Below are 16,831 nucleotides of genomic sequence, written 5' to 3'. Positions count from 1 at the left end.
ATGCGTGTTATCGATACACTATTAAATCAAGAAAACCGAGAAGCAGTAGTTACTATTTTCAAAGACTCGTTGTTCAACACTCTTCAATCTCATCCCACCACATAGAACACATAAGTTACAATCACGGCATATAACGTACGATATAGTGTATATCATCAGTGTAAGAAAAAAAGTAAATAAATATGTTTTTTGTGTTTGCACAAATGAGTTTTATTCAGACAAAAATTCACAAAAACTTGTAAAAGCAAAAATTTATCTATTGTGCAATGGATTAGGACCTGTGAAGACCCTTCTCTTGCCATCTTCAAAAACATCTTCACCACCACCTTCATAATTAGTATATTTTGATCCTCTTGATGACGCAGCATTGGAGTCAAGATCATGAAGCTTTGGATCCAAATTTCCAGATTTCTTCAAGCTTCCATGAGTTGAGTGATGATGTATATTAGGAGAAGACGATGAAGCTTTAGCGTAAAGAAACAGAAACAAAAGAAGAAGAAGGATGATCAAGGCAACTGTAGTGATGTGTTTCCTAGATTTTCTTCTAGAGTAGTAATTTCCCATCTCTTAGGAATCTTCAAGATATGAAGAGTTTCTCTATAAGGTATAGATTATATATTTAGAATCGATTTTTGCAAGTATAAAAGATCTGATCAAGATCTCTTAAATAAATTCTCTCTCAAAGTCTGTAAGAATGAGAAGAGAGGAATGAAAGTGATGGAAGAAAAAGCTATGGGGCTTTTAACCTATGACTTCCTCTAAAAGTTTGTTGCTCTCCCTTTCTTATTCTCCACCACTTTCTACAAATAAAGAGAAGAGAAACTAGATAGAGGTTTGTAAATATATATATCATTAATTTTTAACGAAAGTTTTTTTTGTGTGTTGAATCATTTCCAAAGGTCTTAGCTGGGATTACTAGGTCAAGTGGTAGTAATTAGTGTGGTTAATAATATACTTATAGTGGTTAGTTTTAGAGAGTAATGAGGGTGTGATAATAAAGCATATAGAGGAAGGTAATTATGTGAAGGGGGTCAAAAGTAGAAAGAAATAGAAAAGAGAGAAGAAGGGGCCAAAAAGGGAATTGGAGTGATGATTCTAAGACTTAGCTTTCTTTGGGGAAAATGATGTTGTCTTCACTCCCTTTTTCTTCACCCACATTTACACTCACTCACACACATGAAAAAATCCACTTACCACTTGAATCTTCTTCCTCTCCATTTTATATAAATGTTGTATATCTATATTTGCTTCTCGTTTTTTAGTCTTTCTAAGATTACTTTTTTTTTTTTAATTTTACTTTATTATGAGTTAAGAAAGAGAATAAAGAAAACAGTATCACAAGAACTAAATTACATACATGATACATATATGGATATGATTCTCCAATATGCATCTTCTACCTTCGATAAACGTATTTACAACTTGTGCAACAAATGTTTTTAAGAAATCAAGCTGAAAGTTTATAGAAGAAAAAACAAAGACTTACGTCCAATATTTGTCAAGAAACACCATATGTGATATGTACCTCAATATATCCTCATCAGTCATCACGTTTTTATATATTATATTCCCATTTATTTTACAGCAGACAAATCATCATTTACATAGTAGAGAGCAGGTATACAAACTCAAATCCCCAAAAATACCATTATTCCATTTTGTTCTCGTCAAGCACTTTGTCTCTGATGTTATATCAGCAAATATACACGTATGTATTCATCGTATGTTTCATCTTAAATTGTAGAAGATATTGTTAGGCATGTCTCGATCGGATTAGACCTGTCCGACCAACCCAAAACACTGAAAACTTACATTATTTATGTTTTGATAATTTTCGGTCTTATAATGGTTTTTTAGAATAACAATTCATGTTTTTCACTCAAGTAAATAAAAAATATAGAAAGAGATAACAATCTAAATCGGATATAAATAGTCGTGGATATTTTTGTTTGGATAAGAGTACCACCGGTTAAAGAGAGATTCATTACTCGGTTCGAATACGGTTTAGCTAATGGAAGATCCTTGATTTGTCTGGTTAAGTGGGCCGTGTTGAAGGAGCGCGTGAAGCCCACGCGGAGCCCTTGAATAATAATAAAAAAAGGCTGACTGTAATTTGTTGATTATATTGAGAGAGAAGCCAACGGAAGAAAACAGAGAATAATTCCTCTCTCATTGGTCATCAGACACAAAAGACTCTCAAACCCTAACTAGTCTCGCTTTTTCGCTCTCTCGAACCTTCTTCGATCTCTGTCCTTTCTCGATCACTTGCTAAAATCAAAATTTTAGGCGGGAATTCGATACCCAAGCCCAAGACCCAAACACTTCCCCCCTCACGTTTCGCTGCTTTCGTTAGCTAGCTTTCTCAAACGAGATCTGGGCTTGTCGAAAGAAACGTGTATGTTGATTGTTTCGATTCTTTCTCCTACCAATTGAATCTGAGATTTTGGTTTTGCTATTGGGCTCTGTCTTGTTTCGTTTTCGAATTCCAAATTCCTCAATTTCGAATTTCTCTTCTGCTTGAAGCTTTTTTATCGAGTCTAATCTTCGTTTCTAGTGATTACTTCGCTTGTCTGATTTTTTTTTTGTTAGCTTCATTCCTAAATAGAACAAATTGATGAAACTTTCTTGTTGACTAGATCCAAAATGTATGGACTTGGTATCTAATTTTACTTTTACAAACTTCCGAAAACTTTCTAGGGTTTTGTTTCTGATGCTAGTTTCATTTTTTTTGAGCTTGGAGCAGAAAAGTTGAGAATTGATAGCATCTAATGCTAAATTAGATTTTCTTACTTCTTAGTTTTGGTCACTATGAAATATGAGCTGGTGCTTAGTTATAACTTTTGTATTGTTTGTGCTACAGAATTGTTAGTTTAGATAGTATCGAAGCTGAATTTGCTTTCTGTAGTAGTATTATTTCCTTATCACTCTATGCTTTTTCTGATTTTTGTTTCCTTGTGTAGGATATATATGCAGTGAGCCAGTGATCATGCAAAAGAAATTCAGAGTGCGATAGAGAAGATGGAGCCTGAACGTTTAAAATTTGGAGGTACATTGGTTTCGAATTTGGAGCTTCTTCAGTTCGTGAAGTTATTTTTTTTGTAGCTCGTTGTCCTTTGTTTTCCCCTTTGGCTCACCTTGAGGTCAATGTGTTGTTTGTTTCAAGTGCAGGTCCAAGAGAGTTGTGCGGTGCTGCGGATCTTATATCTCAATTCAAACTAGTGCAACACCATGAATTCTTTTGCAAGAAATCTCTTCCTGTTTCTTTATCAGATTCCCATTATCTTCATAATGTGGTTGGGGACACAGAGATCAGAAAAGGAGAAGGAATGCAATTAGATCAGCTTATTGAGAGCATATCACAGAGCCGGGAGACTAATATTCGCATCCAGCCTTTTGATATAGATGAGCTTCAGGAGTCTTTCCAACTAAATGATATGACTCCTGTTGAATTACCCCCAGTAAGAATCTGATCTTTCTCACTCTCTCTTGGTGTTTTGAGTTTTAAATGTCCTTCTTTTCATAAGAGTAACAGTATTTGCCATTACATTGAACTTAAAAACTGGCTCAGTAATGAATGTCCTATTTCCTGTAACATCAAGTTCTTTGGTTAATTGAGAATCTTTCCCTAGTAATGTGAATTACATCTGGGTGTCCTATGGAGATGATTGACCTTGGTACTATTCTTCTTTCAGGCAGAGAAGGGAGCTCCTACAATTCCGTCTAAGTCAAAAAGTGAGTCGAAAGATAGGGACAGGAAACATAAGAAACACAAGGACAGGGATAAAGACAAAGATAGAGAGCATAAGAAGCACAAGCACAAACATAAAGATAGAAGCAAAGATAAAGATAAAGACAAGGACCGAGACAGAAAGAAGGACAAAAATGGCCACCATGATTCGGGTGATCATTCTAAGAAACATCATGATAAGGTAAAGAACATGTCTGTTTGTTGAAGGTGTCTGTCTTTCCAAAGAAGAATAGCTTAATGGAAAGTTTTGTATTTGTTGCTCTTGAGTTAGGCTGCTTTTTTGACCTGCTTGGCATGAAATTAGCAGATCTAGAGACTGCTCTAGAACATTTTATTGAGTTTTTATGGAGCCTTTTCACTTATATTTCAGAAAAGGAAACACGATGGAGATGAAGATCTTAATGACGTTCAGAGGCACAAAAAAAACAAGGTAATGGTAATGAAGTGGGGCCTCAAATTTTTCTCGTTCTTCATTAACACTCAACATGAAATTTCCACCATAATGTTTTTTTTGCACAAAGGTGCTAGAGAACTAGTAATATGTCTTTGATAAATTGTATTGATTCAGCTCTTGATTGAACCTGTTGCAGCATAAAAGCTCAAAGCTTGATGAGGTGGGTGCAATAAGGGTTGCTGGCTAAAAAAGTTGTAGACATTCCAATTTTGTATTCTGCACTCGAGTAGGTGTCATGGAGACTTTAGAAGCACTTTTCAACTCACTGTAGACAGCTTATTAGGTAAGCATCTGTGTACTGTCCTGTCTCTTTTGTACAATTTTTTCGGTGTTCTTGGTATTCCGGGATCCTTCATAGAACATATACATCTGTTATAGTCCAGATACTATACTTTAGGGGAACTGAACCCATAATATTTTTAGGCAGATACTTGAGTTTTGTGTTGTATTCTTTAAGTTACTGAAATCCAAATAACGCAACATTTGCAAGGGAACATTGTATGTGTCTCTGTGCGACTTCTGTATTGGTATTGGATTCTTTTCTGGTCTTAAGAAAGTTGCCGTGATACATAACTAATGAAAATCGGGTAACCTGTCGAAAGAACATATCAAAGATAGGATGTGTTTCTAAATAGAACAGTCTCAGCTAACACAAATCATTGCTTACATTTTTGTTACTTTCTTATATTTTCAAGTTGTGTTGAACAAAATGATTGGCTTTGTAGGTTAAAAGCCCAAACTGGTGAATTCATTCCTTGAAGAAGAAAGGGGAAATTTGTGAAATGAAGAAGAAGAATTTAGTATCATAATTGATTTGGTGTCAGATTTGTAACATTTTTCTTGGGGTGTTCTATTCCATCTCTTTTCTGTCTATATACTCAATACAACACAAATCGTTACTATTCATGTATAATAATTTACTTACCAATTGATGTTGTTGAAAAAGTAACTGTCAAATCCACTTATTTACTTTTACTTGAGTGTCACAATGTCTATCTGTCTGCGACTATGCCTGTAAAAATTGATCAAATATCTGAACTATTTTCTCAAAAATATGTCGGATTATATGATTACATCTGTCGAAATCTCAAACACAAATTGTAACACTAGAAGCCATCCCCGAGAGTTCTCCATCATTTACTCTTTTCCATTCACCATCTATCATAAGGCAGCTTCTACTTTCCTCTTCATCATTCCACATCAGATTCTCTTCTGCTACAGTTTCAGTTTCCTCATATGCATGTTCTATTTCCATCTCAGCTTCTTCCTCGTATGATTCCAATGTCACATCATTTGATTCAGAATCTCCTGCACTCTTCCTTGCTCGCTTGCATGGCGATTTCTCCAATTGATTTCTATTACACTCAGCTCCTCTCTTCGCATTGTTGTTACCTTGTGCTTGTTTTGAGATGCTCTTAGCATTCTGATTGTCAAGAAGAGGTAAACGTCCAGAAGATCCAATGATCCGAGGCAACATACCAATTGGACAAGGGCTCCATGTTTTTGCCTTTCTCCATCTGTTACCGGTTTTGTCTGTGTCAATACCTTTCTTCTTTGAGAGTTGAAGTTTGACGAACTCAAGTCTCTTGCCTGCATTACCGAGATTCTTCTCTTGCTCAAGGAGCGTTGTACTAGCTGTTACAAGAGTAGAACTCTGTTTCAATGGAACAATTGCAGAGCTTTTATGCATAAGAGGAAGTTTTATGAGCTTCTCCTTTAAGACACGGCCTCCCACAATCTCTGCGAGTAGAAATGCTGATTTCAAAACCAGCTCATATCCTAAGGCTCCCAAGACAAGACATCTACGTATAAGTTCCATAAGGAAAATGCTTGGAGGTTTCACTTCTAGAGAACTGTTTCTCTGAAAATGCTTTGATCCATTGAGAAGACTCACAAGCCATGCAAACAAGAAAGGGACCTGCTCAACTTGAGAAACCTCTTCCACTGGCTTTTCTGTAAGATGCAAATTTAGATACAATTCATACATGTTAGAAACGATCTGAAAACAATTTAAAGTTTCAACTGAGGATCCTTAAGAGAAAAAGCATTTAGGATAAACCAATAGTTACCGGTTTCATGTCTTCTCCGTTCATTATTTTGGATCATATCAAGGACTTCCTTGAGTAGAGTCAAAAGTAACTCAGGTTCTCTATTTGAGAGTTCCATTATTACAGGTTTCCATTCATCTAGAAAGACCCTGAAATCTTGCCCAGCCTTATTCTGAAGATCTGTCGACTTTGAAGAATCCAAGGCCTTGAGTAAGAATTCAAGGAGCACAGATGAAATTTCTGCGGAGAAAGAAGGGTATAACTCAACAAGGCTGCTTACAATCTTCCTTATCCTTTTATTAGAACCTGAAAATCACAAAAATAACCTTATATGACCTTACGAATTAACAGATATGCGAAGTTAAACACGAAAATGCAACCCAAAATTATTTCCATCTCTAAAGCTGGAAAAATAATCTAGTGCAGCCAAAACCAATGTATCATGTCATTATAAACTTCATCGAGGTAAACAAGCAAGACACCGATGGGATCATTCCCATTTTTTTGCTTGGTGTTACTACTTACTAGCCCTTCCCCAGCACAAGATCCAAGATACAAAAGAAGTATTACATTTTTCTTTGACCAAAGGGGAGTCAAATTGAGGATTACGCTTCAGCTGCAAGGAGAAAGCAAGTTTCCTGAGTTTGGATTTGACTTCTCTTCTGATGCTAGCTGTTCCATCTCTCTTTAAGGGGATTTGATACTTTTGTTGCTCCCAATAATACGATTTCAACCATTCAAGAGCCTACAACGACCAACGAATGTATGCAAGCAAGTTAAAATCTTCTGTATTGTCCAAGAACACACCACATAAAACATCTTTTTAAAAAGACTCTTTGGATCCTTCAAAAAAGATCTTAAGAGCAAACGTTTTGAATAACAGGGTAGCAGACCTTCATGAACTATGATACTTGAAATAAGGAAATCTAGAATGCCAAACAGAATTAAGAAGGAAAACAGTGTACCTCATCTGCAGCATCCCGAAGCACCGAGAGTGCAGGGAGCTCACGGTGAGAACCCTCTACAAATAGAACAATCAAATCAATCATCAGCATCATCCAGGAATCGAAAAGTCACTGTAAGCAACCAAGGAAAGGTCCCCAAAGATTCTTACCATGACGAAGATCGATTAATTTACGTGGGATACCGATTGCTCTAGCAGCATCCGCAATTGAAACGTCTTCTCTCCTCCTTGTCTTTTCTATGACACAGTTCACAAGCCTACATAAATTAAAATACGAGTCAACAATTGCAGGGACCAAACAAACCAAAACATATCAAGAAATGGGAAGCAAACTCATAGTCACCTGAGTATTCCCATGCAATATAGCATCTGCAGTAAATGCTCTGAATACAATGCATCTGCTGATTGTTTCTCCCTCGGAATAAAGCCATCTTTGAGTTGAATTTCAATAAGGGAACAAGTAACATCCACAGGCGCTGGAAGAGATCCTCTACTTCGCCATGTTGCAACCTGAAAAAATCCGCAAAAGAGATTAAAAATCCCTACTTTACACATATAAAGTAACAACCATTAAGCTCTCTGGTCTGAAGCAGCAAGCTTCATTCAACTAATTTTAAGCTCTCTGGTCTATAAAGCAGTAAACTTGATCCAATTTCTGTAGCAAATTGGAAACACGTGAAGAAAAGCATTACCCTTTCCAATGCAGAAGCGATTCTATCCGGAGAAGAAGAGAAGAGAGACTCTCTCACAGAGTCCCACTCTTCCCAGCTCAGCCACGGGACCTGTTTGCAGCCGTCCGGTGACGATTTCTGTTGATCCTGCTCTCCGAAATACGATTCGATGTCTGCTTCAATTCCCGCTAGCGCCTCCATTGAAGAGTCGGCTCGAAAGCTTTTAGGGTTTTACCAAACAAACAAAAACAGAGCACTTGAGCTGAACCCTCTCTAATGGCGTACTAGGGTTTAGACATCCTGATTTTCTTTTACTCTTTTTTTTTAAACCCCAAGGTAAAAAATTTAAAAGGAAATATATTTGCAAAATTCGATACAAGAGTTTTAATTTTTAGTTTACTGCAATGGAAATAAAATTTATTTGTAATTATGATTTGTGTACTATAATCTTTGCAATTTCTCTAAATTGTTCAATTTGTTAATTAAATTGGTTCGGTCTATAAGTATTGAGCACTCCTAAACACATTAGTTCACTTTTTTCAAGAAGTAAATCAGAATGAAAAGTGTGGAGAAAAAACACATTAATGTGATTTATATAATGTAGCAGCAACACAACTTCGTTTCCATTACATCAGAAACCTCAATAATGTAGCAAGTTATACAACATTGAGATTTGAGACTGTTCCCATACCCAAATTGCAATCTCCTCCTCCTTGAGCATACATAACTTCTAAAACCGCCAAGTAAATTATTCAATGAACAAATCATATAGAGAGCCTTGCGGCCATATTGTTTGACCATTAAGATCATATACCCATTGCAGTCATTTGGTGAATATAATCCGGTTGACGACATCAACAGGCAAAGCATAGGCTGGATCAATTACTTTGACTCCAGGATACTCAAGGAGGGAAAGCCCTGCACCAATTTGATGAAATAAGACCACTTTTGGCTTCACAGCAAGAGATGAGCTAAAAGAAGAGACAAATGAAAGTTACCCGCAACTCCAAAGTAGGTGTGGAAGATATCAACAGCATCCTCGGGTCGGTCTGAGATGCCTCCGTTGTCCAAATCCTATTCAAATTCAAATTTAGATAGATGAGATGAGAGCTTTCAATCAAAACTGGCTTATTAGTAACGATATGAATTTTCTTGTTGGAGACGAACCTGACAGTCCAGAATGAACTTGACAAGCTTTGCTTTGTCGATCCAGTGAACTCTATCTATCATGATTAGGCTCGATAGGACCCACCAAGAATAGCAAACCTGGAAATAAGAACAGTAAAAAATGTGTAAGAACCAAGGAAATCATACAAAGGTCTCTCTCATTGGAGATGAGCTTAATGCCTACATCAGCGAGTTTCTCAGGACGTCCATTTAAGCCCCCAGCCTTTAATTGTCTTTCACATAACCACCAACCAAGTGAGTCCTTATCAACATGATGGAGACTCCCAGTGATAGCAAGAGCACCAACGCAGCAGAAAACTGCAGTAACAGAAGAAACAAATAAAGAATACCGTCTTTTTACCATATCTCCCAACCATGAAACTGTCCTATACAATTTACATAAAGATGTATCAATAGCACGTCGACTACAGAAAAATAAACATCTGAGTATCTAGTCATTGGAATAGTTAAACGGCAGTGATGCGGTTGGCCTTGTTAATTCTGTAAAGTCACCTATAACACTAATTGCAAGTAACAATTGGGAAGATGGCACAGAAAAATACTCAAATAGCATAACATACTTTGTCCTGCATGGGACTCTGCTCCAGGTGTGCACCCAAAACCACCATCCAGGTTTTTGCAGCTCACAATGTACTTAACGGCCTTCTCCACATTGATTTTGTCAAGACATTTCAATATTGAGAGACAGCAAATAGCTATGTACGAAAACCTGCATAAACAGCTTGCTGTTAAGATTCAACATAGTGAAATCACCAACAGGAAATATATAAATGTCTTTGTAATACATGGCAAGGAAAAACACCTCGTATCTATTTCTCCCCACATATCTCCTGAGAAGGATCCATCTTCATTCTGCAACTTAGCAACATCTAATATTGTATATAGGAAAACATAATAATATCTACTATAAGGCAGGGTTTTTCCTTCTTGTTTAACATCATTGATTAATTAACATATGAAAGTTCCACCATGACTATTTGTGAAGAAGAACGAGTTAGTGACATTGACAAAAAGCTAAGTGCAAAAGGATACAACTTGACACTTTCCCAATGTCAAGAATGTTGATTTTGTCAAATAGGGCCAAGATTTGTACAGCACTGAGTGTATATAGGATATGTGGATCGTGTCCAGTGTTACCGGCAAAGCCACCTGCTCAGAAAAGAACAACTTGTTTTCAACTTCGACTGTGGCGACATCTTATGAATACGAACCAAAATATGAAACCACCCAGCAACTTTAAAGGTCCCCATAGATCTTATTGCTAGTTCTTATATAGCAATCACAGCCAATGATTATTTTCTCATAATTGTCAAAGACACCTGCTTTCACTGCCTAGCCCATGTATCCCTTTTTTTACATCATTCTATCAGTAAGTAAAAAAAGAGCTGATCTGATACTCAAGTACTCACCAGATTCATGCTGGCAAGTCATGAGCCATGAAATGACTTCCTCTTCAGAAACACAGCCGAGCTTGTCAAGTAAGTCGAGAGTGGTGAGTCCCCAGTATGCACCATTCATTCTTAGATGATCCATCACCACAGACTCAAAACTCTCTTTCTTCTAGCAAATTAAATAAAATTCAAAAAGCAATTGAAAAGAAGAACATAAGCTATACAATCACAGTGACATAAACAGAGAAAACGAGCAAAGGTTCTATACAGTTTCTAGGTACCTTTTCTGCCATCAGAATGTAACGTACATGCTTGTCAGCTACGAGCTGAACCATCTGCCACAAAATATTCACATCAGATTCAGTAACTTCGTAAGAATCCCCATAAAAGACTTAACTTGGCTCATTTCAAGCTTAGTTCACTTCAATGGCATATCAATAACACTTGATCGACCCATCTATAGTATAAAATCCTTTAAGAAGGATAAAAAAAAAACTGAACCAGAAATCGATCAAAACCATCGAAAACAAGTTCACAATCATAAAAAGAGAAGAGTGATGACCTGGGAGGAAGACGTAGAGCTCATCAGCTTGGATCCAGAAGAGAAATCACGATTGGAGGAGACTGACCAAGATCGGAATAAAAAATCTAACCTTTCACTAACATCAAAACCTTCTTCTTCCTTAGCTTAGGATTTTAATCTAGTCCACCCCCTCAGCTTCAAACATTCTCTAGTTAGCCCCTTATAAAAAAACATATGTTTATTTATTTATTTTAAATCAGAATAATAATAAAAGACAAGTAAAACTAGAGTTTTTTACTTATTTACAACCCAACCTCTATGTTGGATCTAGATCCATAACAATTTTGGATCTTTTATTCTCAACAAAAAAAAATTTAATTTCTCAGATCAAATTTTTTTCATCTCAATTTATTTTTCTCTCAATTCAACAAAAACAAAACTTTTGATTTGTTTCTTCTTCTTCTTCTTCTCTTTACTCTCTTCTCTCTATTCCATATATAATCTTTCGTCTTCTTTTTGCCTTTTCATTCTTTCTATCAATCCAAAGATCCATCTTTTTTACCTTTTCATTTGTTTCTATCAATCCAAAGATCTATCTCTATTCCATATATGATGATTGATGGTGTTGTGTTTAATTAGAGTTTTATTTCTTATTAGATTTGATAGTTTGATCTCTTTTCCTCTTTGATTTTGTTTGAAAATGATGGATTTTGGATGAAATTTCGATTATAATTTAGATTTTTATGAGTACAATTCAAATTTGAATTAATTATCTATTTAAAATCGAAATTGTCCCTTAAAAGCCTCTTGTAATAGCCATTACGACTTAGTTTTTAGGATTACAATTGGGATTCGAATGAATTTGAATTTTGTTCCTTAGAGACAGTTTGTGAAATGCATTAAAACAAAATATTATGAGATTGCTTTTGAATGATAAAAACTAGAAGAAAAGGGAAGAAGGAGAAAGCTGTGGAGAAAGAAATTGAGAAGGAGAATGACAAAGAGAAGAAGAAGACTTCGTGTTTGAGTCTTTAGATAGTGTTGTGTTTAGGTATAATTGTGGCTAAATTTTTAGATATAATTATGTTGGGTTTTTGGGTTTAGATACAATTGTTCGGCTGTCTTTTGGTTTTTAAGATAATAGATCTAAGCGTTTAGGTACAACTGGTACGCTCATGTACAATTATGTATCTGGGTTTAGGTATGAATCTAAGATTTCTTGTCAAAAAAAACTCCAAAATAAATATGAATCTACACGTCAATGTATTTTGATCCAAAACAAAACACAAAATTTTTTATGAATGTTAGTATTTTATTTTATTAAATAACAGTGTTTTGAAAATGAAAAAAAAGTTTGAAAGGGAAAAATATAGTTTATTTAACTATAAAATTAAGTATTTTTGATGACAAAAAAAACTAAATATTTTTATCACAAAAGAATAAAGCTAATTTTTATTATAAAATATCTACAAATATCTAAAAAATATCTATAAATATCTGAAAAATATATTGCCCATAGTTGTACAGTTGTACTCGGTTGCACATTTTTGCTCATAGTTGTACAATATCGAGAATATAATAAATCTAGTTGTTATCAACTCAAAATTAATTTTTATGGGTAGAACATATGGTATTCCCCCATCAAAATACAATTACTTTGTATCGGTGTATTTATATTTATCTAATTACAAGTATTTAAAATTTTTAATTTGTTTTGTTAAAATATACAAAGTAACCATGAAAGTTTAAGGTTGTTAGTGTATGAATGTTAGATTTTGTGATAAGAGTTTCATTAATTTAGAAAATATGATTTTTGTCAAAAACTAATTATGTAATTTCATTACCATTGTGTATGCATTATTTAAGTTTTCTTAGTTTGGATTTAAATTTTCATATTTTATAATATTCTGAAAACTAGCCAAGTGAAAAGACCTTAGTTGTGCGGGTTGTACTTAGTTGTACCAATACAAAACATATTAATTTGTATAAATACGACAAGAAAATTAATAGTATCCATTATAAGAAACGCGTATGACTGAAGTCTTTTTGATTATAACTTGAAAATGAAAGAGAAAAATAAAACGATATGTAATTATATGTTTTTCGTAGAAGTTCATCAACATAGTTGTACCTATTGGTTTCTGTTGTCCAGCGTTTTTTTGTAGGTTTAACTGATTAATGAGATAGGAAATAAAATGTAAATGATTGGTTGATTTTAATAGATTGTTTGGTAGCAAAACTTAAATAGAAAATTAAAAAGGATAAAGGAGAAGGGTAAAATTGTATTTCAAATAGGTTAAGAAGGAGATGGGGTAGTAAGAATAAGTGAGGGTTTTTCAAAAATTGATTCAACTAAAAGGGCAAAGTAAAATCCCTTACCTTACCTTAAGGGTTCTATTGAAACCGCGAACCGGCCAGCTCTGCTGCAATTTGGCAAAAACCAATTGAAATTCAAATCCGGTTTAACCGGTTTTATTAAATGATTTGATTTTCCGTTGACTTTCCAATTGATCGGCCAATAACAAAAAGAGAATGGAAACAATGATAGGAAGCTGAATCAAGCAAGACTCGCGAGAAGCTGAATCATCAATGGCTCTGGATGCATTCTTCTTCATCGTCTCTCTATTTCTTCTGTTTCCGTCACCATCCGCGTCAGAATCCACTACTCAGGTCTGTCTTTGAACCTTGTAATAATGATCAGATATCAGTTTCCGTCGAGCTTTGTCTCCTTGATTTGTTTGAAGTAACACTGAAAGCTCCGTCCACTTATAACATCTAGTTCTTAACACAGTAACTTTCAAGAACAAGTTTGGAGCTTGATTTATAATTTTCTGGAAAAAAAGCTATCCACATGTGTCTAAAATCGAAAATGATCTCTCTGATGTGTTTTCTTGCAGTTTTGTAGTGCAGGGAGAGAGAATGGTGTGGGATCTTGTGGGGTTTCATCGACGAGGATTTTGATTAAAGGAGGTACTGTTGTCAATGCACACCATCAAGAACTTGCTGATGTTTATGTGGAAAATGGTATTATTGTCGCTGTGCAGCCAAACATTAAGGTCTAACTATTCCCTTGTAATCTGTCCTTCATCTTTTGTGAGAATCTAAATTCCAAGTTTGATCTGTTTGTTTTTATGTAAACAGGTTGGGGATGAAGTCACTGTCCTCGATGCTACTGGAAAGTTTGTCATGCCAGGTTAATCAATTCATACTAGTTGATACTTTCCAAAATTTTAGCCTTTTGTTTTGAATCCTTAACTAGTTTCAGTTCTAATTAAGAATGGTTAGCATTTTCATCTTACTCTTGTCCCTGATGTAAATAGGAGGAATTGACCCCCACACGCACCTCGCCATGGAATTTATGGGTACCGAGACTATTGATGATTTCTTCAGTGGTCAGGCAGCGGCATTAGCTGGTGGAACAACTATGCATATAGACTTTGTTATACCTGTCAATGGGAATCTGGTGGCTGGTTTTGAAGCCTATGAAAACAAATCTAGAGAATCTTGTATGGATTACGGTTTTCATATGGCAATCACAAAGTGGGATGAAGGTGTTTCCAGGGACATGGAGATGTTGGTCAAGGAAAAGGGTAAATGTCTTGTCTTGTGACACATTGATGCCTCACAGTTTTGGTGTTTCTATCCCTTTAGTTTCCCTGCTAAGATGAAACTGAGTGCATATATCTCTAAATTTTGTAGGTATCAACTCTTTCAAGTTTTTCCTAGCGTATAAAGGATCTCTTATGGTAACTGATGACCTACTCCTAGAAGGACTTAAAAGATGCAAATCCCTCGGTGCCTTGGCCATGGTTCATGCTGAAAATGGAGATGCAGTATTCGAAGGACAGAAAAGAATGATTGAACTGGGCATTACAGGTCCAGAGGGTCATGCTCTTTCAAGGCCTCCTGTGGTAATTTGCGTCAAGCATTTTCCATTTTATTATACTGCCTCCTAGATTTTTTCTTTTCTCCTATATCTGCTCTTGCCTCTGTAAAGCTTTGTTGAAGCTACTAAAACAAGATCCTTGTTTGACAATGTCAGCTCGAGGGAGAGGCCACTGCTAGAGCAATTCGTTTGGCTCGTTTTATTAACACGCCTCTCTATGTTGTTCATGTGATGAGTGTTGATGCAATGGACGAGATTGCTAAAGCTCGAAAATCAGGTTTTCTGTTACAACTCATGTAGGACTAACCTTTTGCTTTTCTCATTGTATGGACATTATCCTGTTAGAAATCAATCTCCTATCCGAACATCCACTAGTGCAATAACATATGTGTAGAAAAGTACCTTTCAAATTTTTACTTAGTATTTGGCTTAATAAATATGAAAAGTTTTTTTGTTATGTATTTCAGGACAGAAGGTTATTGGAGAGCCTGTTGTGTCTGGATTAATCCTTGATGATCATTGGCTTTGGGATCCTGACTTCACAATTGCGTCCAAGTAATAAATCCTTCAGTTCTGTTAATCAAATGATTCCCATTTATTCTTTCAGATTTTCAAAGTTTTTCTCAATATTTCAGGTATGTCATGAGTCCACCTATCAGACCAGTAGGACATGGGAAAGCCCTACAAGATGCCCTTTCCACAGGAATCCTTCAGGTTTCTTTCCTCGCTGTGCATAAACTAGAGAATTGCATGACCTGTAGCATCAAAATGTTAAGATCTTCTAAACACCTTTTTCTCCTTTTATTGGGATAATCTCTGCAGCTTGTAGGAACTGATCACTGCACTTTCAATTCTACACAAAAAGCTCTAGGACTTGATGATTTCCGCAGAATACCTAATGGTGTTAATGGTAATAGCTGACTTGACTGGTTTCTTGCTTTCTCTGCTCACTGCCCCTGCTAACCTGTAAATACTTTTGAACTTGTCCATATGTTTAGGCCTTGAGGAACGGATGCACTTGATATGGGACACGATGGTGGTAAGTACTTGTGGAATAATAAATTCTTCTTTCTGTACAGAAGTTTTAATCGTTTTCTGTATATCCTAATCCAGGAGTCTGGCCAACTCTCAGCTACTGATTATGTTCGAATAACCAGCACTGAGTGGTATATATGCTCTTTCGAAGCTTCTTTTTAATGTTGAAAATTTGCTTTTTCCAATGAGCTTTTACTTGAAAGTTATGTGTTTGCATTTGAAATGACTTTAAGTTTGTCAGTGCTAGAATTTTCAACATATATCCACGGAAAGGAGCTATCCTTGCTGGCTCGGATGCAGATATTATCATATTGAATCCAAACTCAAGCTACGAGATTAGCTCAAAGTCTCATCATTCAAGATCAGACACAAACGTCTACGAGGGCAGAAGAGGAAAGGTAATGATACCCTTTTTACAAACAATTCGTCTTTACTGATTTGTATAATCTCTGAGCAATCATAACCTTTTATTTTATTGGGGACTTGATTGTTAAATCTCAGGGAAAAGTTGAAGTGACAATAGCAGGAGGACGAATTGTGTGGGAAAACGAGGAACTTAAAGTTGTTCCAAGAAGTGGCAAGTATATAGAGATGCCTCCTTTCAGTTACCTTTTCGATGGTATTGAGAAATCAGATGCTAATTATCTATCTTCTCTTCGAGCTCCAGTTAAGCGTGTCAGAACTGAAGCTACGTAAAGTGCAGGTATCTATCTGCATATCGTGATTCTGTAAGAACAATTGTACATAATTTGTATTAAAAGTATTGAAAGAGCGATTATGAATAATGTGCATGTAGTCTGGTTTTGAGAAAAAATAAAAGATTGTAAAATTTATCCGTGAGTTAATTAGTCTATGTTCTCTTTATCTCAAATCCTGTGTGTATTAGAAGAAAAAGAGGAGACATGCGAAAAGCTTCTTAGTTT

At 35.6% G+C, this 16,831-nt stretch overlaps 6 protein-coding genes across 8 annotated transcripts; 2 read left to right on the top strand and 4 right to left on the bottom strand.

Annotated features, from left to right (window-relative positions):
- Window positions 1-21: 21 nt before the first annotated feature.
- On the bottom strand, window positions 22-156 carry AT5G12236 (uncharacterized protein; the record flags this gene model as incomplete). Its single annotated transcript, NM_001125742.1, has 1 exon — window positions 22-156. One exon carries the CDS (start codon window positions 154-156, stop codon window positions 22-24), a length of 135 nt encoding a protein of 44 aa, NP_001119214.1.
- Window positions 157-174: 18 nt separating this feature from the next.
- Window positions 175-783, bottom strand: CLE22 (CLAVATA3/ESR-RELATED 22). The gene has a single exon (NM_147857.2). It carries the CDS (start codon window positions 562-564, stop codon window positions 253-255), a length of 312 nt encoding a protein of 103 aa, NP_680162.1. The 5' UTR covers window positions 565-783; the 3' UTR covers window positions 175-252.
- Window positions 784-2,118: 1,335 nt separating this feature from the next.
- Window positions 2,119-5,164, top strand: MED19A (mediator of RNA polymerase II transcription subunit 19a-like protein). Its single transcript, NM_121261.3, has 7 exons — window positions 2,119-2,395; window positions 2,961-3,046; window positions 3,169-3,458; window positions 3,693-3,929; window positions 4,119-4,178; window positions 4,339-4,485; window positions 4,928-5,164. Exons 2-6 carry the CDS (start codon window positions 3,019-3,021, stop codon window positions 4,387-4,389), a joined length of 666 nt encoding a protein of 221 aa, NP_196784.1. The 5' UTR covers window positions 2,119-2,395; window positions 2,961-3,018; the 3' UTR covers window positions 4,390-4,485; window positions 4,928-5,164.
- AT5G12220 (las1-like family protein) lies at window positions 5,154-8,171 on the bottom strand. Of its 2 annotated transcripts, none has more exons than NM_121260.3 (7): window positions 7,907-8,171; window positions 7,558-7,724; window positions 7,365-7,471; window positions 7,216-7,271; window positions 6,821-6,995; window positions 6,272-6,556; window positions 5,154-6,155 (listed from the first exon to the last, which is right to left on the bottom strand). In NM_121260.3, the coding sequence occupies exons 1-7, from the start codon at window positions 8,084-8,086 to the stop codon at window positions 5,290-5,292; spliced, it is 1,836 nt and encodes a 611-aa protein (NP_196783.2). In that variant the 5' UTR covers window positions 8,087-8,171; the 3' UTR covers window positions 5,154-5,289. The 2 variants fall into 2 exon arrangements, with proteins under 2 accessions (NP_196783.2, NP_001190293.1); NM_001203364.1 differs by having other exon boundaries at window positions 5,160-6,155; window positions 7,398-7,471; window positions 7,907-8,166.
- Window positions 8,172-8,437: 266 nt separating this feature from the next.
- RGTB1 (RAB geranylgeranyl transferase beta subunit 1) lies at window positions 8,438-11,282 on the bottom strand. Of its 2 annotated transcripts, none has more exons than NM_121259.4 (10): window positions 11,027-11,282; window positions 10,746-10,799; window positions 10,483-10,633; window positions 10,106-10,222; window positions 9,876-9,942; window positions 9,634-9,782; window positions 9,237-9,370; window positions 9,053-9,151; window positions 8,884-8,959; window positions 8,438-8,803 (listed from the first exon to the last, which is right to left on the bottom strand). In NM_121259.4, the coding sequence occupies exons 1-10, from the start codon at window positions 11,048-11,050 to the stop codon at window positions 8,709-8,711; spliced, it is 966 nt and encodes a 321-aa protein (NP_568259.1). In that variant the 5' UTR covers window positions 11,051-11,282; the 3' UTR covers window positions 8,438-8,708. The 2 variants fall into 2 exon arrangements, with proteins under 2 accessions (NP_568259.1, NP_974770.1); NM_203041.2 differs by having other exon boundaries at window positions 10,483-10,630; window positions 11,027-11,201.
- A 2,155-nt stretch (window positions 11,283-13,437) lies between these two features.
- Window positions 13,438-16,776, top strand: PYD2 (pyrimidine 2). Its single transcript, NM_121258.4, has 13 exons — window positions 13,438-13,657; window positions 13,885-14,043; window positions 14,129-14,180; window positions 14,308-14,577; window positions 14,687-14,898; window positions 15,030-15,150; window positions 15,341-15,428; window positions 15,509-15,587; window positions 15,696-15,783; window positions 15,872-15,912; window positions 15,987-16,039; window positions 16,150-16,306; window positions 16,410-16,776. Exons 1-13 carry the CDS (start codon window positions 13,577-13,579, stop codon window positions 16,602-16,604), a joined length of 1,596 nt encoding a protein of 531 aa, NP_568258.2. The 5' UTR covers window positions 13,438-13,576; the 3' UTR covers window positions 16,605-16,776.
- The last annotated feature ends 55 nt before the right edge of the window (window positions 16,777-16,831 follow it).

This window comes from Arabidopsis thaliana, chromosome 5, assembly GCF_000001735.4.
Source record: "Arabidopsis thaliana chromosome 5, partial sequence".
NCBI classification, from domain to species: domain Eukaryota; kingdom Viridiplantae; phylum Streptophyta; class Magnoliopsida; order Brassicales; family Brassicaceae; genus Arabidopsis; species Arabidopsis thaliana.
This window is presented reverse-complemented; position numbering and strand designations above follow the sequence as displayed.